At 40.7% G+C, this 26602-nt stretch overlaps 1 protein-coding gene across 2 annotated transcripts in view; it reads left to right on the top strand.

Moving 5' to 3' along the window:
* Positions 1-26602, top strand: part of LOC135220847 (centriolin-like) — a 601514-nt gene that overhangs the window by 368293 nt on the left and 206619 nt on the right. For both annotated transcript variants that reach the window (XM_064258407.1, XM_064258408.1), the window contains exon 10: positions 4631-4720. In XM_064258407.1, coding sequence (XP_064114477.1) covers positions 4631-4720 — 90 coding nt within the window. The remainder of the gene's footprint in view (positions 1-4630; positions 4721-26602) is intronic.

Genomic DNA, 26602 nt, shown 5'->3' with positions numbered 1-26602 from the left:
CCATACATGCTCTCCGTTATTGCTATCTTGAACTGTTGTTTTACCCAATATTTTAGCAGTTTCTTGCCTTAACTAGTTCTTTGAATTTTCTTCCAGTTTCTGTGATTGCTTGCAGTAGTGCATAGGTACCACTTGCACTGTGACCTTTTCCAAAGCTTCATCACTGTTTGGTGTATTATTAGCCATACTGGAATTTGCTTGGATGGCTTGTAAGATATTGAATTATCTTTGTCTAATTATCTTGATCTCGTTATCTCTTTCTTACATGAATTTTTCAATCAGTTCACTTTTCTTTGTCTGCTCACAGAAGAGGGATACACTTCTACTTGGTAATTTCTCTAGTATCACACTCTTCTTGGTCTGCTCACAGTAGGAGATGCACATCCACTAGTATGTTAGATGAACATCCTTTGTTGCTGAAGTCAGCACTGTTGACCCAACTTGCAAAATAGGCCAACTTTAATTTACTTATTTCTGGTATGATTAATGTTTTTTGAGACTTAAGATTTCTTTAATACCAGGAAGTTTCTTAATCTAAAAGTGGTTGAAAGAAAACTGTTTGGATGACATCACACCCACTCACTGCTGCAGTTAAACCCCCCCGAATTATTCGTGAAAAACTTGTTAGTTCGCAGATTTTTTTGTCATGAAATATTCACTAATTACTGTATTTTCTTGTCTAGATACATTTTTATGGAATAAATTATATACTAGTTTTCAAATACTAATATTAAAGTAAACACAGCAAACTATCAATAAAATGTATTTTATTTTCCTATGCATATTAAATACTAGCAGCTGTAACTCGTCTTTTGGACGTGTTATCATGCTCACATTCACCTCTAAATGACCTGGATATACATATTTCCCCAGCCAATGCTACTGCATCACTGACCGGCTCAGTCAGACACTGCCAGCTGGTGGCAGGTGCATACATGTTGCAATAGGTTGCTCAGGAGTGATTTTCATTGCGAGATCCCCTTTAAATGGCCCTTGATAAAAGTCAGCCTATAGTTAAACACTGATATTGATGTTAAGTGCATTTGTAGTCATTTATGTTAACTCATTGTACCAAATTTGAATGCAGTTAGCCCATCTTTGATCCCTTTGGGCCCAATTTCCCAAAGGGGGCCTGCCCCTTGTCATGAAGGTTGGGTAGGTAGGTTACGACCCCCTGCTCCCTAAATATTGTGGGAAACCCTTGGGCCCCCATTCCCACGGGGTGGGGGTTCTCTCCCTTACTACTGAGGGGGCCCTTATGGCCCTCATATTGTGGGGAGCCTGTTTCTACTTATAGAAACACTTCTACGTAGATGCCAACGCCGAAAGTCGTAAAAAGTGAGAGGGTAATGAAAAAGAGGGGTTGTGACCCCCTTAGAAATGTCCCTCGAATTTCAGATTTAGACCACAACCTTTCTGTGGGCGAGGGGACAACTGCTTCGCCAAATAGAAGGCAGTAACAGATGTCCACAGATATTCCAAGGACTGGGAGCCAAATTTTGCAGTCTACATGGGCCTGTATGTGTTTGCCAAGACGAGAAAGAGACAAATAATTGAAATGCTCCATGAGAATGGGCTCAGCATATCATGACCGAGTCCTAGAAATCTCAGTACAGTTAGGAGAAGCAGTTGTTGCACAGTATGTGGAAGATGGAGTAATCTGTCCCCCCAGTTTTGAGAAAGAATTTGTTCACAATTGGAGCAGTTGACAACATAGTCCTAAAAGATGACTGTCAGTTATTCTCGCAACTGTTCATCTCAAGCCAGAACAGACAGTGTGACTTGCAAGAATTCTTCAAGGACGAGAATCAGTCATACCCTGCATCTCTCAGTGACAGCGGCAAGCTTCATATGAAAAGATGTGTGAAGCAGAAACTACAAGCACAGTCATCATCACAAAAGGAGAGGATGCCATTAGCAACACAGTGAAGACTGGATGCTGTGTCCCCATGTTGTCACGAAGGAGCTGACAGTCGAATATTTGTTTATGCTAGGGATGCAATGACTGACGAGAGCAAGTCTATAATCATCAAGGCTAATGACACAGATGTGCTAGTCATAGCAATATCTGTACTGCCATCCTTCCAGAAACTAGGTCTTCAGGAAATGTGGATTGCATTTGACCAAGGAGCCCATATGCGATGGATACCTGTCCATGAGGTAGTTTCTGCAATTGGGCTTGAGAAAGCTAGAGAGATCCCCTACTTTCATGCATTCACTGGATTTGACATTGTGTCTGCCTTCCTTGGGAAAGCGAAGAAAACTGCATGGCAGACTTGGAATGTATATGATGATGTTACTGAAACATTTATCAATCTCAGCCAGCATCCAACATTGATTCGTGATCTTGACATGCAGAGGCTGGAAAGATTCGTTGTCCTCATGTACAACAGATCAAGCGCAGTCACTGGTGCAGATGAAGCAAGACTAGATCTGTTTGCCCACAAGCAGAGGCCGTACAACTCAATTCCACCAACACAGGCAGCCCTCAGAGAACATATAAAGCGTGCAGCCTGCCAGGCTGGGATCATCTGGGGCCAGGCAACCCACTGTAATCCACACATGAGCAGTACAGCTGAATGGGGTGGGCACAGAAAGGAGAAGCATGGCAGATACATTGGACAACACTACCACGAATGCAGCCAGCAGTCAAGAATTGACAAATTGCTCCTGTAAGAAGGTTTGCAAAGGAAGATGCAAGTGCTCTCAGGTAGAGCTTCCCTGCACATCACTCTGCAGCAGCATATGTGAACAGTATCAGATCGAGAAATAGCAGCGCAGTGTGCATAACTTTGAAAATGTACTATCCTGGACAAAACTTGATGTAAAGAAAGACAAACATCTTGGTGTTCATCTTGAGAAATATGTCTCAGAGTGATTTTTAAACAGGAAAATATAGTTCATCAGGCTTCAAGACATAGGAATCCACACTTAGATCATGCAAATCAGACAACTACAAATATTTCTAAGCAAAACATCTACTTTGGGTGGTTATTTTGGCGGCCATCTTGGAAATGGCCGCCATCTGGGATTTTCAATTGGCCAATCGGGCAGATTTGATTAGTATACCTTGGAGGACACTTTTGCCAAATTTGATGCTTGTATCATCACTTGCACGATTTTTCTGTCATATGCCCCACTATTAAGGTATAAATTTGGTGTTTGAACTATTAAAATAGCAGTTATAAACATTTTTAGGGGGGTGTCTAGTTTTTCAACTATTTAGATTATAAGTTACAGGGGATGAGAATTATTCATGGATTTTAGCTATTCTCGGGTGTTTTTATTCCTTATCCCTTGCAAATACGAAGTTGATTATATATACTACGTATACCCTTTCTGATATAGTCCTATCATTTTAGGCTGTCCCATACTGGCACATCAACAGAAGATCAATTCAGTTTTGGACAGTGCTACAGCTTCAAACTAAGCTACACAAGTCCTCTAACTAACAATTGATTTCTTGTCCCAACAGTCTCATCATAGGATGTATTATTAAATATATAAATTCTAAGGAGGCCAGTCTCTTTGTTCTCCTGGTTGACATTTTAGTTTTACCAGACAGCATCTTTCAACATGACACAAACCATCGTTCTAGAATTGTTGAGCCAATCTTCTAAGAGCTCCCAGCAATGTGGTCAACCACTGGCCATATGAAGCATGTGGAAAAGGGGTTGGCCCATAAGCAGTGCTCCCTCCTCAAGTCCTCATTGTTGTGGGATCCCTCCATCTTGCCCTTTGATAACCTTCATGTTCTAGAGGAAGTTAATTGTAGAGGTTCCAAAACCTCTGTTGTGATGTTTTAGGTTGCTGCTTGTACATGAGAGATGTATATTTTGTTTTTAATTTTTCTCATAACTGTTAACTTCGTCCATCTTTCACAGCTTTCACGTTCTTTTAAACACACACCCCTGTCCGGTCTCATCTCGCGTTGCTTGTCGACAAGCAAATCAACAAACAGGTCCACACAATCACATTCTTACCCCAAGTTTCAAGCTTCCTCTTGACTGTTAACTTAGTTTTGAAGTGGCTCTCTCTCAGAAGAGTTGTCTTGGAGCCCCTTCTACTCTGCTTATATGACTGGCGCCGTAAATCCCTGAAGTAGTGGGTTATACAGCAGTCACCCACTTGTATAATGCTTTAGAAGTGCTCACATTCACATAGAGTAATGCTTTACTGTATAGTAAACAAATGTGTAGGTAAAAATGAAAAATATTTAGATAGATTGTCTTTACAGCCAGGAATAGAATTGGAAATCTAATTATTCTTTTTTCTGTGTAGCATAGATGATATTCATCATTGTTATTTCTATAGCATTTTTCATTTTTGTATATATATATATATATATATATATATATATATATATATATATTATATATATATATATATATATATAGTATGTATGTATATGTTGATTATTCCTTATGTAGTGTAAATTAAGAGAATGTCCTGTACTATACTCTCCTTTACAGTTAAGGTATACAGTTTGAATGTATAGTTCAAATAAATGTGTTCTCTCCACTTTCTTGTGAATTTGGCAAAGGATATGTGAGGAGAAGTTTAAGTGTAATCCTATGAAGAGAAAAGCTAATGTAAAAACAATTGATGTTTTCCCTCATTTTTTTCTCAGAAAGAAAAGGAAGAATTCATGGAGAAACAAGTATGCCTTAATTTGCAGCTAGCCAGGGAACAAGGAAGAACCAAGGAATTGCAAGAAAAGGTAAAGATTTATGATTGAGATTCATTTAAGTGGAATACCTGAGATTTATTTAAGGGGACCTCCGACTCCCTAAGGCCCTATTATAAAGTGCCTATAGCCACCTTATGGTTGAAATGATTTTCTTCAAATTTTTACAACTTATTCTTCAACTAATAATGAGATTTTTCAAAAGGGGAAAGTTAGAAATTCAATATTATAAGTTTTTTTTTTTTTTTTTTTAACCATTATGTCAGTTTTTGCAAATGTAATACAAAAAAAAGGTTTTACTCAAAAATCAATTTCAGTCTTTGAAAATCGAGATGTACGTAGATGTAGTTATACTACACTAAAAGTTTAAATGAATTTGGTTCAGTCTTCTTGGAGATATAAGCATTTATATTCTTTAAAACTAGATTTTGAGAAAATGACAAGAAAAAAAAATTATGAAAAAACTTTGAAACTATGGTAGTGAGAAGGCTGATTTTTGCACAGAAACTATTTTATCATTATATGAAATATGCCATGAAATTTACAATATAATCAAATGAATAGAACTGTGCTCTCTTGATTTATGTATTACTTTATATATTACCTAAAATTTGCATTTATGGGCAGCATCGACATCATAAGGGCCCATTCTATAAAGTAAATGCCTTTATACCTAATGACTGAAGGTTATCTCCTTCTAACTTTTACCAGTGATTCTACAACTAATTCTAAATCGACACAAGTCTTGTTTCAGTCTTCTTTTAGATCGAAGCATTCAGTTATAAAAGAAAAACCTCAGGAAACAGTAGAAGAGTAATATTTCTGGACTCAAAAACAAGAAAATAAGAAATATTTAGATTTTGACGGTTCAGTTATCCCCATAGTAATAACGTTTCTAGATGTGTTTTTTTGTCGTAAAATGGTCCAAAATAGTGTATATCAGACTTGATCCAGTGTAGAATCATTCATAGACTGACATTTTTACAAGTCTTCATTCACAGTGATGGAAAAAAAATTTCCATGAACCAATCTAAATATTATTTTATTTATAGCAACAATGTTTCTGCATATGGTTATTTACGCATAAAACTGCCAAAAACAGCCGGTAACTCACGTGGACCTATACTGAATTATTCATACAAATGATTTTTATAAATCTTTTTAAGATTTGTGGTTCAGTGTCATAAAAGCAATGAAAAAAACTGTCAGTAAACCAATTTAAAAGTTTTTTAGCATTGTCGCTTCAGAAAATTTTCATTTGGACATAAAACAGTTTAAAGCATTAATGATTAAAATTCTATAATTACTTGAAATTCGGCATTCTCCCCTTAAAGAAACTAGCCATTGTTCTTGGTTTTGATACTCAAACTGAAATGGGTAAAAAATATTTCCAGAACAAACTTACACAAGTATAGTCCGACCTCGTAAAACCAGCATGCTTGGGACCAGGCCACTGTGGGACCACATAAAATCACTTGTCACTCGTTAGGTTTAGTTCCCTATGGAATTCTGGCCTGCTCCATAAGCATCTCTCTGGAAATGTTTACACTATCGCTACATCGCAGCTTAAACCACTTTATAAGTAGGCTGTTGAATTCTGATTTCCTTGCTCCCTTCAGTGTTTTCTGGCTGTTTTCAGGAAAAACCTAAGTCTCCTGCTTTTGTTACTTAATGCATTGTGAGAGAGAGAGAGAGAGAGAGAGAGAGAGAGAGAGAGAGAGAGAGAGAGAGAGAGAGAGAGAGACCGGGAAATGGGTGTTAGGTTGTACACTGACATTTCTATTTGCAAAGTCAGATAATACAGTTTTATGAAAAATAATCATTATTTTGGTAAAGACTGTTGTTTTATGTACTTTATGCAATTATATTTTATGCATTATTGTCATATCATATTATAATTTATTAACAAAGCTAATTGGAGCCATTTGCATCCTGGTTATGTTTACAATCTTAAAGTTATCAGCTGACTGTAAACAATTTGGAGATTTTTTTTGTAGATTATTAAAGCGGGGTTTTAAAAATAAAATTCATCTTCACTTACAAATACAGTAAATTAAATATAGTAAAGGTGTGATTTCACCAATACTGGATGTTGCCTTTGCTGCTTCCAGAACTTTTTGTGGCCTGGACATTATTCGTGTCTTCAGTCACAGCTACAACTGTAAATCTAGGGGCATACTTTCATTATTATTATTATTATTATTATTATTATTATTATTATTATTATTATTATTATTATTATTATTATTATTATTATTCAGAAAATAAAACCTATTCATATGGAACTAGCTCACAAGGGCCACTGACTTGAAATTCAAGCTTCCAAAGAAAATGGTGTTTATTAGGAAGTAGTAAGAGGAGAAGGGAAATACAGAAAGAAGAAATATCACTTATTAAAAAAGGACAAAAATAAATTGATAAATTAACAAATAAATCAGAATATTAAAATGCAAGGAGAATATTATTACGGTAGTGATATATTGTACTTTCGCTTGAACGTCTGAAGTTCCAATTGCACGACTTCCTTTGGGAGGCTGTTCCACAGTCCAACGGTGTGAGGAATAAAGAACCTCTGGAACTGGAAAGTTCAACAGCAAAGGACTTTACTGCATATTGAAGCTGCTGTTCAGCGAATCTGGTTGCTCTTGGCAGATAAAAGGGATCAGGGATCAAGTGTGAATGTGAAAGATCTCTGTTGAAATACAACTTACGAAAAAGTGACAAACAAGAGACTATCCATCGATGGTCCAAGTCATAACTACCACTATTAAGTACCGCCATGAACCAATCTATGTAAAAGAGATAAATCTCTGGCAGAAACAGACATCTACACTGGAGAGCAGCATTTTAGTCGGGCAGAAGCAGACATCCACACAAGAGAACAGTATTAGTGAGGGCTGAAAGCAAAATGATGGGCACAGAGTGGACTAAAGCACCAAACTTTGTGGAAATGTTTGTTAGGTCTTGTAGCAACAATTTTTTTTATTGTTCCAAAACATCATTCTCACCTGATGCTCTCACATGTATCAAAAATGATGACACAACCAATGTAAAAACTCAACAAAAAGTTTGCTCAGCTTGTTGTTGGTTAATCTTTATTGATCAATTTGTCTTATTTTGACAAATTAAAGATACAGAAATCCAAACAGGCTATCTACAACGAATTTGTATGAAAGAAGAGAATGAAGAACTTATAAGTGAGCATGGTGTATTATGCAATGAAAATGATATTTCATCTATGCAGATTATGGTTGACTTACTGAGATATATTTTGCTTTCTTAAAATGTCTCTGTCAAAGGTAATGCTAAATCTATTTTTATACGCAAACATAAGTAAATCTGTAATTAAACAAAATTTCAGATGTTATCCTTCACCAAAATCGTTGTGCAATTTTGAACTATATTATCGTCCTCTTATCAAACCAAGATGTTGAAAACAATATAAGAGCGGTATCAACACATGTAAACTGCAATTACTGTAAATTCAAAACCCACATCATAAATTTAGGATAGCAAAGTATTATTATGTGGTATCATAGATGCCATCACTTTCAATCAAGTATGGTACAAAGGATTAGCAGCAGCTTCATTGCAAAATGTTTGATTTTATCAAGTCAAGTGTTTATGTGAAATTGACATCTAATTCTTCATGCAGTTACAATTCCAAGGTTTGTACATCTCCACAGGGATTTTTTTTGCAAGAACATCTTCCAGTACAGCCAGCAGCAGCTTTGCAGCTACAATGATAATGGGGACTCAGATGACAAAGAATGTTGCTGCTTTGCCCTACGCTTAGCCGTTTTTGTGCTTTTGAAGATTACTGTCCGACATCCTTTAAGTGTAACCAGTGATTCTTGAATTTCTTGATTTTTCAAAGTAGGTCCTTTCAACATCATTGAGACAAGCATTTTCAGTGTTGGTCTTGACTTTTCTTGGCAATTTGGAGGAAAGATTGCATCAAAATGACATCCTACTAACTTGAAAATGACCTCTCTGATGATTGTGGCAATTTCAGGATGTGCCTCATTCCTTGATCAAAAATAAGCATCATGTTTTTTCCATCATTTTGTTTTTGTGCTTTGGGAGAGAAGTGGAGAATTTGTTCTTTGATACACACTTGTTGCCTTCTTTCTGAATTCCAAGTGTAGCTAGACGTGCTTCATACATGTGCCGCAACTCAGAAAACTTGAAGCAGAAGGATTCATCTACTGAAGTCTCTATGTAGCTTGTCAGCTCGCTTTTTATTTTTATTTTTATTTATTTATTTTTTTTTTTGCGATGGCTGTTTAGGAACTCTGTGAGACAGTTCAAATGCTACATCTCCAACAGCAATTCTTGATAGTACTATTGTATCCTGTAGGTCAGTTGCCATTCGTCTGATGTTCTGTAGCATGCGCAGTCCCCGAATTCACTGGCTAAATTTCGAAAGTTTTTATATGGCTGCGACTTGTCTTGACTCCCATGGCAGGCCACCTAGCAGCCATAAAAAAAGTAGGAGTTTGATTAAAAAAAGTAGTTATAATCTTGAAGAAGTAGGAGTGCCACATGGATATGTGATATTTCAAATGAGACATTTAAACATTTAAATGCATACATGTATAGTCGATTCATTTAAGGTAGATTCTTGCGCCTACGAGACGTTTGTTTGGCGGCCTCTGATTGGCTGGTAGCGGGAGGCATACTGCTCGCTCAGTGGGTCATATTTTCGTTTGTAGCTTAGAAAACTAGCAATATGTTTACATTTCTTCATTTATCTCACGTTTTACAAAAGATAGGAAAGTCATACCAAAGGATTCGGTATTAAATGTACAATTAAATAATCTTTTCCTGAAATCAATAAGTTAAAATACAAAGGAATTACAACGAGTAGAAGTGAAGGGAGAAACATTTCATTCTTTATACCTGTTTTTATTCATCATCGGATTTTGCATAATTCATGAGATCAAGATAAAATAAAATCTTGTGTTATTAAACAATAAAATCACCCTGAATACGCTGGTGTTTTCAGATTTTAGATGCGTGTAATATGTAAAGAGAAAATGAAGAATATGTCTTATTATGTTGCATTCGTGCTTGACTTGGTTTGACAATAGTGCCGAGACACATCGTTCAATCGTTGGGTCCTCTCAGCTAGAGCCGTTGGCGTGTTGGCAGTTGCCCATTGGCGATATGAGAAGTTGCAGTTTCGAGACTATGTATTCACCGAATTATTATATCATTACATTTTCTATAAATAAATGCATAGAATTCTCATTATGACTTTCGAACATTTTTACTCAAATATCATATATGTCCGTATTTCTGGACATATCTGATAAAAAAGTAAATAATCAGATGGATGCATCTGGTATCGTTGGAGGTGTAGGCTGGCCGCGGCCCGCGGGCGGGAAATTCAGTCCAGGAATGAATTTGAAATCTACGGACCTACTTTGCACTCTTCAGCTCATCCTTAGTTTTAATGAGGTTGGTTTCAACATATTATTTCTAATTTTCTTATATGAATATATTTTCAAACGAAAGAGATATCAGAGACTTAATTGAGTGATATGAAATAATAATCTCAGTGGAGCAATAAACAGCAACGAACTAAACAAGATTTCTTTTTCTTTTCAAGCAGATGTCTCGAGATGACAGCACCATTCGTCGCACCGTTTCCAGATTTGCAAGTCAAGCTCGCAACATTATAATTAATGTTCATCGTTACTTCAGCTCACAGTGGGGAGCAGACTCAAGAAATGAAGTATTTGAGAAGACCGCCAAAGCTACAGGAGTGCCAACCAACACAGTGAAAAAAATCAAGCGACAGTCATCTGAGTGTGGTAACGTCCCCTTCGCTTCACCTGTATATCCCAGGAAGAGGATCCGAGCGAAGGAAAAGGTGGATAATTTTGAAAATGAGTGTATTCGGAAGGAGATTTTGTCTTTTTACGAGAGAGGAGTGCTCCCAACGTTAGATGCCCTACTGGAAAAAGTGAAGGAAGACCCGGTAAAATTTAATGGTGGAAGAACAACGTTATAGAAAATTGTGAGAGGGCTTGGATTCCGGTACAAAAAAGTGACGAGTGGAAGAGCAATTTTAATGGAACGTGATGATATAGTGGCAGCGAGAACTGAATATCTACGGTTAATTGAAAAGAATAGGAATTGTAGTCCTACTGAACGTAAACCTGAAGTATTCCTGGATGAAACTTGGATAAACCAAAATGAATGTGTACGTCAGTGTTGGACAACGGGTGAAGGCGAAATAGGACCCAAACTTAAGACTGGAAAGGGGTCAAGATTTATTGTGGTGCACGTGGGGAGTGAGAAGGGGTTTGTCAAAGATGCGCTATTGTTGTTTAGGTCAAAAAATGGTGCCAAAGGGGACTACCATGATTCCATGGACCATGAAAGGTTTTTAAAGTGGTTTAAGGAACAACTATTGCCTAATATAGAAGATAGATCTCTAATCATAATGGACAATGCTCCCTACCATAGCAAAATAGAAAATAAAGTGCCAACAACCAGCAACAGAAAAAGTGAAGTCATAGAGTGGCTTTCCTCTAATAACGTTACCCACGACCCATCAGCAACAAAGCCAAAATTGCTGCAGATTGCCAAGTGTCACAAAGAAAAACAGAGGTATGTGATAGATGAGATAGCCCGTGCAAATGGTCATGATGTGCTCAGACTGCCACCATATTATTGTCAGTTTAACTCCATAGAACTTATATGGGCTCAAATAAAGAGGGATATCAGAAAAAATAACTCTAATGCAAATCAATCTTTGAAAACTGTTGAGCAGCTTACGAGACTGGCGATAGACAAAGTTACAACAGAAGACTGGAAGAAATGTTTTCACCACGTTAAGAAATTAGAAGATGATTATAGGAGGAAAGATGTTGCTAGAGAGCATATGTTTGAAAGTTTTGTTATTGGAGATGATGAAACTGACAGTGATGATATTGATATTAGGGAGGATGACACTGACAGTGATGATATATATCAATGATTTTCCATTATTTTTTTTTTTTAAAGTTGAAGACCTAACAGTGTTTCTATAGTTTTCCATTTTTTAGATAGGCAATTTCATAACTACAGTATATCCATATGAGTTTCCTTTTTTTAAATATTTAATGGCATAACAATGTACATATCTGTTTATAAATTCTTTTTACTTGGTTTTAATAGAAAAGGGGATATCAATGTATCTATAATTTCCCATTCTTTTTGTTCCAATAGGTAATGACATGACTATGTATATATGTATGATTTTCCTTTATTTATTTTTTAAATAATGATGACGTAAGAAAATTTGTAAGATTTTAATTTCTTTTTGTTCATATCGATAGCCTAATGACATACCAATGTAAGCCTACTGTGTATGACTTCCTTTTGTGTTTATGACATAATATATCTGCATGAATTTCCATTCTTTTTGTATAAAAAGATGATGATATAACAGTCTTCTGATTAGTCTCATTATCCTACATGTACTATATATATATACAATTATGCAGGCTGTGGGAACGGTTACGGGAGCTATTCTAACTCAGGTATGAATTAAGTGATTCAAGAATAATCAACTACCTCAGGAGAAAACTAAGCAAATTTTTCCTAAACATTGTTGTAGACATGTTGTCAAGTGTAACATGTATATAAAGGAGATAAACATTCTGGTGTAAGAGTAACTCCAGCAATTCTGAAAAAGACAGTATATTATATTCGTTACATCGTCAACATATTTTATGGTAAGAAATAAACATTTGTACTTTTGTTTATTGAGTGAACATATGAAAACCATAAGCTTTTGATGTTATTGGCCAGAGAAACAAGTTCTGTTATTTATCAGTGAGCCTCATAAAGCATGCACATTTCTCACTTAGACTAAATTGAAGCCAACGCCCAGATGCATCCATCTGATTATTTACTTTTCTTTTATCAGATATGTCCAGAAATACGGACATATATAATATTTTAGTAAAAATGTTCGAAAGTCATAATGGGAATTCTATGCATTTATTTATAGAAAATGTAATGACATAATAATTCGGTAAATACATAGTCTCGAAACTGCAAACTTCTCATATCGCCAATTGGCAACTGCCAACACGCCAACAGCTCTAGGCTCTAGCTGAGAGGACCAGCCCCACGATATCTTGCGTCTCTCGGCACTACTGTCAAACCGAGTCAAGCACGGATGCAACATAATAAGACATATTCTTCATTTTCTCTTTACATATTACACGCAGGGTGATTTTATTGTTTTAAAACGCAAGATTTCATTTTATCTTGATCTCGTGAATTATGCAAAATCCGATGATGAATAAAAACAGGTATAAAGAATGAAATGTTTCTCCCTTCACTTCTACTCGTTGTAATTCCTTTGTATTTTAACTTATTGATTTCAGGAAAAGATTCCTTAATTGTACATTTAATACTGAATCCTTTGGTATGACCAAAACTTTCCTATCTTTTGTAAAACGTGAGATAAATGAAGAAATGTAAACATATTGCTAGTTTTCTAAGCTACAAACGAAAATATGACCCACTGAGCGAGCAGTCTGCCTCCCGCTACCAGCCAATCAGAGGCCGCCAAACAAACGTCTCGTAGGCGCAAGAATCTACCTTAAATGAATCGACTATAGTAATGTTTAAAATTCATTATCAAAGAATAATCAATCAGTACAAGTAAGCAGGTGTTACTTGTTCAACTATATTGAATAAAGACATGTTTTCGTGAAAGTGGGCAAATACCGCCTAAGTCGCCCACCCCTGACCAACCTAGTAACAAGAGGAATTTTTCTAGCTTGGTCTATTTTACAATTAATCATGAAATGAAAGTTACTAGACCCTTGTATTTAGTTACCATTTTTTTATTAATTTATTTGATTCAATTATGCAACGTGATCCACTTTAGATTTTCAGTGAAATAAGCCTTTGACTAGCATTCAATAATAGTTAAGTAATATGCAAACAAGAAGGTATAATCAACCATTTAGATATCAATAGTTATAAAAATAGATTCTGCTTATAATGAGCTTCACATTACAGTAGCATCTCAAACTAAATTACTATAATAATTTCTCAGTCCAGTGATGCACTCTCAAGTTTTTTCATCTTGCTTAAAGAAGCAAATTCATCTGAAATTTTCCACAGTTCAGCAGATGATTTCTTCAACTTTGCACTCCGAACTCCAAAAGAGCCAGAGCAGCTGTTACTTCTGCAGGATCGATTTTCTTGACTGGAAGCTTTCTTCAATCTCTGATTGGCTTCCGTCAAAAGTTTTCTTGATGCTTCAATCTCGTCTTGCTGTAATTTATCTTTTTTCCGTAGGTCCGCCTCCTTCTCTTCTTGTTTCCCCTTGAGTTTTAGCTGCTTTTCCTCTGTTTTTGTGTTTTTCTTCATTTTTCTGTTTATATTCTTTAGCTCTCTTTTCTGCATTTTTCATGGCTTTGTAATTGCTGTGTGCACTTCAAAATTCACGATGTAATTGCTGTGTGCACTTCAAAATTCACGATAGTCTTGGCAGTGAATGGCACTTTACTCGTTCCTTCAATAATCAAATATGCAGCCACATTCATTCAACACACTTCTGTATTCTCATATCTATAAACAGTGAATTTCTTTAATCCTTTTAAACCTTTTTGGAGGAGTTTCCTCAAAAAAGTAGGAAAAGTAGGAGGGGGTCTGAAAAGGTAGGGAAAGTAGGAGCACTAGGAGGCCTGCATGGGCCCTCAAGAGCCAGTTCAACTTCTCACTAGCTTTTTGTTGGCAAATAAAAGAAGCTTGCCAATCCATCCTTCATCCACTATAGGTCAACCCTGAAACAGAGCAAAAGATAAAAGCAGTATTTTATATAACAATTGCAAAATACCCAATTAGTACAAATATAAAATGATAGTTCTCAGTTTCTTTAGGTCCAGTAGCTTTTTGGATGCCTTCATTTTAAATAATGAATCTCTTTGAAGAAACTTTTTTCATTTAATTAATGTTGGTTGTCAAAAGGCATGACTACAACCAATAATTTGTCCTCTCTCGCCATGATTTGTGATTTAGATTGTCTGTTTCTAGGAAACTACTGCTGTGTTACCTTGGAACATATCAAAATCTGCAAGTATAAAGTATGTACCCTGCCTAGAAAAAGTCCTACAACCTTGATTATATTCTAGTAAAGGGAGTGCAAAGGACCTAAAACAGGTTGCCTTGATTTTAACCACTGTTATAGATATATGAGGCCTTACAAACAATACCTAACTTTAGTTCAGCATTCGCTCTGGAACTTTCATTAGCTATTTGTCAAAAGTTACACCTAGAATAGTTAAAGCGTCAGACTCGTTCAGCAAAGTTCCATCCACCTGTACGAGATCTGCTAGTCAATAGTGTTTTCACTTTACTGCAGTTCAGCCTCATATCCCACTGACCACACCATTCTCTGATCTGGTCCATGTCCCGATTGAGGCTGAGGGCAAATTCATTTCTGAAGAGTGGAGACTACTACCCCTGGAAGTCGGAAGTGGTCATCATCAGCATACTGAACAATCTTGTATTCCAGCCCAACAACCATGCCACGCATACACTAAAAGTAAGAGGGGACTAAGAACACTGCCCTGTCGAACTCCAGACACAATAGGTCTTAGTTCATTAACGATCTCATCCACAGCAACTCACTGGTGCTTACCTGAAATTTATAAGTGCCTGTGATTTAGTAAATTGAAAGCAGCACTAAGATTTATCTGAATTACTCTGAACTCAAAACCCATATGAAGGTTCTCTTGCAAATGGCATGCCAGATCTAAAAGAGCATCACAGGTACCTAGTTGCTTCCTATATGCATATTGACTATAAAGTAACAATCCTTCAGCTTCAGCATATATATTGGCATAAATGTAAGTTTTCCAGCAACTTTGGAGGGCACAGGGAGAATAGAGATTGGCCTGTAATTACTGCAGTCAACAGATATACCACTGGAATAGGCACTGTATTACTAAGCTTGCGCCCAGCCGCAAAGATACTATGTCAGCATAAAAATCTATAGAATCTACTAAACTTGGAAGTCAACATGCTAGAACCTTTTTTTTGTAACAAAGGGAAGAAACTCTTAGGATGATGTCAAGAGCAGATGAACTTGAAGGCTGAGGACCGACTGTTGAGTTCATAATACACCTGCTCTGGCACTATGCTAATTATTTTGGTTTATCAAAGGGTTGATTTTGATGGTGTTTTCCGTGGGAGGATCATAATCCTTTATTTTTTCTTGAGCTTTTGAATTGTGCTAAATGCTTCACTCATCTTTTTCAGTGTTCACTTAAGTGGTTCAGCTTTACTTTCTGATTTATTTTCTTCTGGTGTAGACATCTTTATTAGATCTTTCAACTCTTCATTTGTCAGCTCAACATCCTCTATAAGATGCTTTACAATATTGTCATCAGTCATGTTCCCCATGCCATTGCCTGTAGCTTGCCTTGCCAAATAGATGATTGATGCCAGTAACCAGTTAGCCTCTCAAAATATTCACAACTTCTCTCCATAGATTCGTCCAACACCCAGTAACCAGTTTCAGTTGAGGTCATCATCAACATCTATGTGCACCATGTCCAAGACCAGTTAAGTGAAGGTGGCCTTGACAAGGTATGATGCTTTAGTCAAGAGGATTGAGAAGTGAGGTTGTGTTGGGAGGCAAAAATATGACCTGCACACTTGGTTGTTAGGCAGTGGATTGAGGATGGACAGGAGCTTATCATTTATTATTAATGTATAATATTAATAAAACTTTGAAAGACAAATCTTCCTTCTCAAGATAAGTATTTACCCTTGGGGTGAAACATTCATGGAACCACTATAGAGATCCATGCTTTATTATTCTGTTGTCAAGAAACAAGAAGCCTCTTGTTTTTGTACATGAACTTCCCTGCCAGATATATACATAGCTTACGACTCTGACACGACAGAAAATTTAAAACTCGCGGCACACGCTACAGGTAGGTCAGGTGATCTACCTTACCCGCCGCTGGGTGGCGGGTGTAAGAACCAATCCCCCTTTCCAGCCAGATTTTCTCTGTCGTCCGGCTTGACAGCACCTGTTGTTAAGTCCTCTCGATAGTGGATTTATTCTCGTTGCCGACGATTCTTGGATTGACTATTTTGGTGAAGTACCCTTTGTCCGTTGGCTTGGCATACGCTATTTTGGATCGTTTTTTGGATTATTCTTTGCTTTGTTCCTATAATGGCTGATTCTGAAATTAAGAAATCTTCTATCTTTAGAGTATGTTCGAAGAGTGAATGTAAGGTGAGGCTTCCTAAAGCTTCTGTAGACCCTCACAGTGTGTGTATGAGTTGTAGAGGGAATGAATGTTCTTTCACTAACCCTTGTAAAGAGTGCGAAAGGTTGGATGAGGACGGTTGGAAGTCTCTTTCTTCCTACTTAAGGAAGTTAGAGAAGGATAGGGTGCGTAAGGCTGCTTCTAGGAGCTCAAGTAGGTCGCATGTTAGCGAACTTTATGTTGAGAACCCGATCGTAGACGTAGTTCCTTCTCCTGTTTCAGCCCCTGCTCCCAGCTTTGAACCCGAAGATTCGTGTTCGGAGATGGCTTCTTTGGGAGACGCAGTAAGGAGTAATGAGAGCAAAGTACGCTCTTCTAAAGGTAAGAGTGACAGTGCAAGTGAACAATGCAGTGCCCTAGTGCAGTGGAGGGTGCGTTTGACCGGCTCACTAACGCTTCCAGGCCTAGACCTCTTCCAGACTCCCAGACCCAGTGGAGGAGGAAAGTCGAAAGCCGCAGGAAGGTTAGGGAGAACCCCCACCTGTCAGGCGTCCTCTCGGCAGATCCTGCTGCTCATTCCCAGGCTGCCTTGGATAGAGCCAAGAAGGAAGTGTTGCGACAGTGTTTCTCGTCGTCTTCGTCGCCTTCTCCTAAGAGTAGATGGAGCGCTTCGGAGTCCTCTCGCCCTCTCAAGAGGAATTGGAAGGAACCTTGCGCCCTTCCTTCCTGCTCTGAATCCTTCTCAGAAGAGCCGGAGATCGAGCCTAAGAGAGCCAGGAGATCTCAAGAATCCTCTTCTCCTTTCCGCGCTCGGACCTCTCCTCCAGTCGAAGAGTTTGAAAGATCGCTAGCGCGCATCTTGGCCAGCCTGCAGGCTCAGATATCAGCTTTAGCCAACTCTTTAGTAGGGAGTTCTCGCCGTCGGAAGGACATCTCACTCCCGGTGAAGAAGTCGAAGAAGGACACTGCGGATTTCTCGCCTCCTTCAGGAAGAGTCAAGAGTCTCGCAGCAGAGCCTCTTACATTAAAGAGAACCTAAGAGATCGCTCTCCGAGCAGGCGCTCCTCTCCTACCAGCAGACGTAAGGACCTTGACAGGCGTTCTTCTCCGGAATACCGCTCTCCTAGTTGTAGGGAGGATAGATTCGCTTCCAGTAGGCGCCGCTCACCGAAGAATCGCTCCACCTCTAGCAAGCGTCAAGAGCTTGATAGGCGCCAGGAATCTCGTACTTACCAGGCTCGTAGTAGGCGCTCTTCACCTGGAAGCCGCTCTCCTTTTTCCCCAGATTTTGTTTCTTCACCAGAGATTCGTTCGCCTTCTCGCAGACACAGAGAAGATAGTAGGCGCCAAGAGCCTAGCAGGATACAGACAAGACAATCTCCTCCTTGTGAGCGCTCTCGGTCGGACAGGCGCTCAGAACCTCGCAAACACTTTGCGTCTGATAGGCGCTCTTCTTCGGAAGACTTTTTTCCTTGTGACAGGCGCCAAGAGCCTGACAAGCGCTTAGAAACGGACAGGCGCCAAGAGCCTGACAAGCGCTTAGAACCTGACAGCACCAAGAGCCTAGCAGGCGCAAGGAGCCTGATAGGCGCTCTCCTCTTCCTAGGCGCTCTTCAGTTGACTCGGACAAGGATATGGACAGGCGCGCCTCCTCTAGCAGGCGCTCTCTTAGGAAAAGCTCCCCTCCAGACAGCCGATCTTCCAAACGTCATTCTTCGGAAGAAGGACATGGTGCTTCCGAGGAAGATTTGCCAAAGGATTCTTCGGGTTCCTGTTATAAGAGATTGACTGAACTCCTCTTGCAAGAATTTGGGGTGTCCCTTTCGGCGGTTGCCCCTCCGTCTCCACCTTCCTTATTTTCAACGGCCAAGACTATGAAGACGTTGTCGGTGGTGAAGATGAAACCTACGGTGTCAATGAAGAAGGCGCTTAAGAGCTTTGACGATAGGCTAGTCTCTAAGGAGGAGAAGGGAAAGACCGTTTTTTCCTTCCCACCTTCCAAGCTTACAGGAAAGATGGGATGGGTTTGACTCTTCCAGCTTCTGCAGACTCGGACTTCTCTTCGTTGGTGGATTCCGCGCGTCGTTCGGCGCTTAATTCTGCAATGACGACGCGGGGAATGAGCGAACTCGACCACCTTCTGAAGGGAGTGTTCCGGGTCCTAGAAGTGTTTAACTTCCTCGACTGGACCCTCGGAGTCTTGGCAAAGAAGACGAGGGATCAAGAGTCTCTGTCACCGGAGATTTGCATTCAGTCCTGTCTTGCATGGACAAGGCAGTGAGAGATGGTTCTGGAGAGATAGCTTCGCTTTTCGGGGCCGGAGTTGTTAAGAAAAGGGCAGTTTTCTGCTCCTTTTTAACCAAGGCGGTGTCTCATGCACAGAGATCATCGTTGTTATACACTCATCTTTCCCCGCAACTCTTCCCCAAGAAGATTATTAGTGATATTTCCAGCGCTCTTTCAGCAAAGGCGACGCAGGATATGTTGGCTCGTTCAGCGAGAATTCCCAAGGCTTCCTTTCAGCCTAAGTTGAAGAAGGAAACGTCGATCAAGCAAGAGCCCTTTCGAGGAGGCCCTTCTTCCCGCGCGTCTTCCTCCAGAGGAACAAGACCTCCTAGAAGAGGAAAGACCTTCTCTCGATTGATCAAAGCCAAGAAATAGTACTCGTGTCCTCCAGACGGCAGTAGGTGCCAGACTGCTTTGCAGACGTCCGGGCACAGAAGGGGGCGGACAACTGGTCCCTCTCAATAGTAAAGAAAGGATACCTCATTCCCTTCGTTTCGAGACCACCTTTGACCACTACGCCAAGGGAATTGGTGGCCAGGTACAAAGACCCTCACATGAATCAAGCCCTTGCTCTAGCAGTAGAGCTTATGCTGGAGAAGGAGGCGATAGAGATGGTGAAAGACCCTCTTTCCGCGGGTTTCTACAACCGTCTTTTTCTTGTGCCCAAGAACTCAGGAGGATGGAGACCGGTTCTGGACGTGAGCGCCCTGAATGTCTTTGTGAAGAAGAGAGAGGTTCACGATGGAGACGACATCCTCAGTATTAGCGGCCCTTCGTCCCGTGGACTGGATGGTGTCACTAGACCTTCAGGACGCTTACTTTCACGTGCCGATCCATCCTTCTTCGCGCAAGTTCCTAAGATTCATGTGGAAAGGGAAAGTGTTCCAGTTCAGGGCTTTGTGCTTCGGCCTCTCCACAGCCCCTCAAGTCTTCACAGGGCTGATGAAGAACGTAGCCCAATGGCTTCACCTCGAAGGAGTGAGGGTGTCCCTGTACTTGGACGATTGACTGATCAGGGCCAAATCGAAGGAAAAATGTCTGGAGGACCTTCACTATATATTGACGTTAGCAAGTTCTCGGGGTCTGTTGATAAACTTCCAGAAATCATAGTTAATCCCCAGCCAAGATCGTATCTATCTGGGGATTCGGATGGTTTCTCAGGTTTTTCGTGCGTTTCCATCCCCGGAAAGGATAGCCCGTTGTACAGAGAAGGTTGCAACCTTTCTAGAGAAAGATGTATGCACAGCGAGGGAGTGGATGAGTCTGTTGGGGACACTCTCCTCGCTGGAGCAATTCGTTTCTCTAGGGAGGTTGCACCTCAGACCCCTCCAGTTCTTTCTAAATCGGAACCGGAACCGAGGTGCTCTAGATCTAGATTTCGTCTTCAAGATCTCGAACGAGATAAAAAAGGATCTCCGTTGGTGGGCAGACCCTCTTCTCTTCAAGGAAGGCATTTCCTTACGCCTGAAGAACCCCGACCTAGTGTTATTTGCAGACGCATCGGACAAAGGTTGGGGAGCGACTCTAGGCTCCAGAGAAGTGTCAGGCACCTGGGTGCGGGAACAGGTGTCCTGGCATATCAACAAAAAAGAACTGATGGCGATTTGGTTGGCCCTCAAGGAGTTCGAGCCCCTCGTACAGAAGACTTCAGTTCAGATCAACTCGGAGAACACCACAGCCCTGGCTTACATTCGGAAACAGGGGGGGACTCACTCATTCTCCCTGTACGAAACAGCAAGAATGCTCCTCTTGTGGTCGGAGGAAAGGGAGATAAGTCTCCTCACCAGGTTCGTACAGGGAGAAAGAAATGTCAGAGCAGATCTGCTCAGCAGAAGAAACCAAGTCCTTCCCTCAGAATGGACTCTACACTCAGACGTATGCCAGGAGCTGTGGAAGATCTGGGGCAGACCTCATCTGGACCTCTTCACAACTTCCAGGAACGCGAGGATAGACCTGTACTGCTCACTGATTTCAGACCCGAAGGCAGTATCGGTAGACGCGTTTCTGATGGACTGGACGAACTTAGACCTTTATGCGTTTCCCCCTTTCAAGATTCTAGGGGAAACTCTAAGGAAATTCTCAGCGTCAGAAGGAGCAAGGATGACCTTGATAGCTCCATTCTGGCCCGCCCAGGACTGGTTCACAGAGGTACTGGAATGGTTGGTAGATGTTCCAAGATCCCTGCCACTAAGAGTCGATCTGCTCAAACAGCCCCACTTCGACAGGTTTCACAAGAACCTCCCCGCTCTCAGTCTGACTGGATTCAGACTATCAAGAGTCTGGTCAGAGCTAAGGGTTTTTCGGCAAAGTCTGCAAGAGCAATTGCCAATGCACTTAGACCTTCCACCACCAGGGTCTACCAGTCGAAGTGGGATGTTTTTCGACGTTGGTGCAGGAATCAGAACGTTTCCTCCTCCAGTACCTCTGTGAATCAGATAGCAGACTTTCTTATTTTCCTGAGGGAAAAATGCGGTCTGGTAGTCTCGACGATTAAGGGCTACAGGAGTATGCTATCTTCTGTGTTCAGACACAGGGGATTAAAGATCTCCGAAGACAAGGATCTACATGATTTAATCAAGTCGTTTGAAACTGCTAAAAGAAACTCTTGTTTAACCCCAAGCTGGAACCTGGATGTAGTGTTATCGTTTTTGAGGTCCTCGAGATTCGAACCTCCCCAATCAGCATCTTTCAGAGACCTTTCTATGGAGACCTTGTTTCTCTGCGCTTTAGCTTCTGCTAAGAGAGTCGGCGAACTACAAGCTCTAGAAGGAGATGTTGGGTTCCAAGGAGACTCAGCTGTGTGTTCGTTTCTCCCGTCTTTCTTGGCAAAGAATGAAAACCCCTCTTCCCCTTGGCCCAGGAGCTTCGAGATTTAAAGCTTATCCTCTTTAGTTGGAGTAGAAGAGGAGAGGACTCTTTGCCCTGTAAGGAGCCTAAAGTTTTATCTCCAGAGGAAGAAAAGACTTGGGGCCAACTCAAACAGCCTATGGTGTTCTGTAAGAGACCCCAGTAGGCCTTTATCAAAGAATGCCCTGTCATTCTTTATTAGAAACCTTGTTAAAGAAGCCCACGCATCTTGTAACCAGGATCAGTATAGACTTCTTAAAGTCAAGGCGCATGAGGTAAGGGCCATCTCGACGTCTTTGGCTTTCAAGAAGAATATGTCTTTACAAAACCTCATGAAGGCGACTTTTTGGAGGTGTGAGTCAGTCTTCGCCAACCACTACCTGAAAGACGTAAGAATTACGTATGAGAAGTGCTTTGGGTTAGGCCCGTACGTATCGGCGGATTCATTGCTGGGGCAGGGAGCTGAAGCATATACTTTTTAAATATTTTTTCCCTTATTGTATTTGTATTGTGTTTTTTGGTTGTGGGAAGGAGGATGCAGGAGGCACCTCCTTCTTTCGTAGTTCTAACATTTGTGTTTTGGTTAGGTGATCGGTTTGTGCTTGAAGCTCCTTGCATTGGTAGTGGACCGGCTCTGTCATTTAAGTGGGTTGATCCCCTTTGACAAGACCCTAACTGGATTCTACCAAGTAAGCAGAGTCAGTTCCCATTGGTAGACCCAAAGAGTTTTTCAGCTGTAGGTCACGCCCTCGCTGTAACTCTTCAGGCAACGCAGACTTGTAGACAGTAACTATGAAGTCTTCTGCCTAAATCAGGTAAGAACCAAGGGTATTTTTTATTCCTTTAACATATGTTATTTCCCCTTTCTCTGGACTTAAATGTCTCTTTCCCTCCACCAAGGGTGTCAATCAGCTATGTATATATCTGGCAGGGAAGTTCATGTACAAAAATGATATTGTTAGTATACAATAAAGTTTTGTACATACTTACCTGGCAGATATATACGATTGATGGCCCTTCCAGCCTCCCCTTAGGAGACAGGTGGAAGAGAAAATCTGGCTGGAAAGGGGGATTGGTTCTTACACCCGCCACCCAGTGGCGGGTAAGGTAGATCACCTGACCTACCTGTAGCGTGTGCCGTGAGTTTTAAATTTTGTCGTGACGTCAGAGTCGTAAGCTATGTATATATCTGCCAGGTAAGTATGTACAAAACTTTATTGTATACTAACAATATCATTTTTGTTCTTTAGTGTGGGGATTACTTTGCTCAGTACACAATGCCAGTCTGAGTCAGCCTGTCCTTACATGCTTGAAAGCGTGCTACATGCTTTACACTTTGGTACATTTAGGTCTTGTGGGCATTTTCTTCTTGTGCCTAATGCCTTTTCCTCTGCTTTGTCGTTGGTTGTGTTAGGTGAAATGCTGGTCCATCTCCCAAGGGGATATTGCCTCTTCAGGGAGAGAGGGACCAGCTACATTTTGTTCTTTAGCATTTTACATTTGTTATATTGAAGATGTTTTGAGAACATTTGTATTATGATATTAATGTGTCATGTATCTTTGATTTTATCTTTTTACACATTTTCTGGGAATGTGGTAATGTTTTTAGTCTTTCTGCATTTGTGTGTTTCATGATGTTCGAGACGTTAGGGGTTCATGTTGCTGACAAAGTTTTTATGCTAGGATTCGGTTGTCTAGCATAGGAGTACATCCCTACACTTCTCCAACACGACTTTGAATGGCGTACGATTGCGTTCTTTCCATCTGCTTGCAGGACCAGTCATGATTGCCATCTCATCAATTTCATGTCATTTTGGTGGGGAAGGGGTGTGGGTCACATGGCTCTCTCCCTTTCTTCCCTTCATCTTAACAGATAGATATGATTTTTTTGCTCTCACAGGATAGAAATATTCTTTCCTGAGGGAGAGAGCATGCTATTTGTTTCCTTTGTCAGCCCTGGAAGTCAGGCAGCGGCAGCATTCCGCTCAGAGCTTGGGAGCCCCTCTACTTCGTTTCTCTCTGACAGTGATGCCACTTCACTAATTTTGGTGTACTCATTGGTGCTGAGAGAGAGAGAGAGAGTTTGGAACCCAGCCAGTGTTGTCGGAGGTGTGTTCCTTTGCTGTCATCTGGGCTTCATCTCTCTCGCCGATAATACTGCTTCGTCATGCGGGGATACCAACCTTACAGACGGCTTCTCTGATGTGTGGATATCATCTCACTATGATGTTCGACTTGGTACCCTTTTGTCATATGAAATAGAATTGTAGTATGGTTTTGTTTTGTATTTTCACACTACTCAATGTTTTCTCTCTCTCTCTCTCTCTCTCTCTCTCTCTCTCTCTCTCTCTCTCTCTCTCTCTCTCTCTCTTTGTAAACTAATCTGCTGTGTGACGTCACAAATGGGCCTGTGACATCATTGCTCCTTTTGACTGCACAGTTTGACAGTGCTGCATTCAAGTGATGGGACCTCCACTTCCTTCGGCGATGGATTTTCTTGATAAATTCTTCGCTATTCTTCACGTGTATGTGTCCTGTGGAAGTCCTCTGGTTGCTGTAGGAGACAAAAGAAGACCCTTTTGCCATCTTCTCTGTCACTGAGACCTTTAACTTGGGCAACCAGTCCGAATGCTGTGACGTCTCTCCCACCACTTATTGCCCTGACGTCTTTCCCATCCTCATCCATGATGTCAACCCATCAGAGTTGTTCTTTCAAGAGTTGGTTGATTGGCTGGACGGACTCATGTTTAGTAGGATGTTTTTCAGGGTTTCCAAGCAGGATACATTGTAGGGCAAGTCCTCCATCGCCTTTTTCTCCTTCTCCCCCTCCCCTACCCGTTGGAGAATTCGGGTCTTGTGGCATGTTCTGAGAGAGAGGTTTTTCACCATCTTCCCATCACGGACGTAACTCTCCCCTGCAAGTACGTGCATGTGTTTCAGTCTGTGTTGTTCTTCCCTTGCATCATAGTTCTCAAGCTGATTTTCCAGTTCGAGTTTGTCGCATGATGAGGCGGATCTGCTCTAGGGGCCGTCAAAGGTGATCACAGCTGTGTACTTGTTTTGTCACAAGTCTGTGTATGTGTTAGAGTTCCTACTCTCGCCGTTGGTCTTCGAGAGTCAGGGTTTGAGAGACTTCATGGCAGAGTGATCTCCCTGACGTTTCCACGGATTGTTTTCCCAATTGGATTGTTTTACTTTTCACAGCCATGTACGTTTTTTTGTCACACATCCGTATATGTGATGGATTTCCTACTTTCACTGCTAGTCTTCCAGAGTCAGGGTTTGAGAGACTTCTAGGCAAAGAGTGATTTTCTCTCTTGACATTCGTACTTGGATCGTTCTACATATCATGGCCTTGTACATGTTTTGTTGCATGTCTGTGTACATGATGGAGTTCCTAGTCTCATCGTTAGTCTTCCAAAGTCAGGGTTTGAGAAACTTCTAGGCAGAGTTATCTTCTCCCTGATGTTCTTGTTTGTATCATGCTACTTCCAGAGTCAGGTTGAGAGACTTCTAGACAAGAATGATGTTCTTACTTGGATCGTTCAACACACCACGAACGTTCAAGTGATCGAGGTTGTTGATCTTCCAGAGTGAAGGGTTCAGAGACTTCTAGGCAAGGGTGGTCTTCTCCCTGATGTTCACTTGTAGATCATACTACATCAGATGACTGTTTTTGTGTGTCTTCACTCATCCCTGTATGTGGTTCATCGCTTGACCATGTACTTGACCCATCGCATGTCCATGCACGAGATTCATCTCACATCCAGTTGTGTGATTTATCCCACGTACATGGTTCCTCGCACATCCACGTATGTGGTTCATCGCACATCCACGTACATGGTTCATCGCATGGTTCGTTGCATGGCATCAGTCCAGTGTCTTCCTTTTCAAGGGGAATTGAGGATATTATTCCGTTATTTGAGAGCATAGTTCGTCTGGTGGAAAAGATGACAACTTAGCCAACGGTAATTTGGAATGTCCGTGCAAATCCCAGTCAATGGATTCATTTAATCAAGCTATCTGGCCTTCAGTGGGATTCAGGCCTACTCTTTGGTTAGGTACTTGAGGCTAGACCAAGGTGGCTTCAAGGCGAAGGAAGGTAAGGAACTGCTGGCCTTTCTGATTTAGCCTAGCTTAAGTGATTGAGTTTTTAACCTAGCAAGCAGTTGAGTTCTTTACCTGGCCCAGCCTAAGTGGTTGAATTCTTGTCCTAGCAAGTGGTTGAATTCTTACCCTTTCCTAACTAGTTCAAAACTACCTTAACCTATCTTTAGTGGTTGAGTTCTTAGCCTATAATGAATTCACAGCAGCTGTGCACCTGGTGCCCAGCCCTGTCCCTTGCAACGTTCCTGACTGGCTGTTGATCAGCCAACCACAGGGCTGGAAAGTTGCAAACTTGTCAGTCTCTCTCAAAACGTCATACAGTGCGCATACCTGCTTGCATCTTTCCTGACAGACTCCTTTCAAAAGTGTCTTGTGGGGGAAAAGGAAAAATAAGATGTCATTATCATCGCTATCATTATCGCCATCGCCTTTT

This window comes from Macrobrachium nipponense, chromosome 2, assembly GCF_015104395.2.
Source record: "Macrobrachium nipponense isolate FS-2020 chromosome 2, ASM1510439v2, whole genome shotgun sequence".
Lineage (NCBI taxonomy): Eukaryota > Metazoa > Arthropoda > Malacostraca > Decapoda > Palaemonidae > Macrobrachium > Macrobrachium nipponense.
This window is presented reverse-complemented; position numbering and strand designations above follow the sequence as displayed.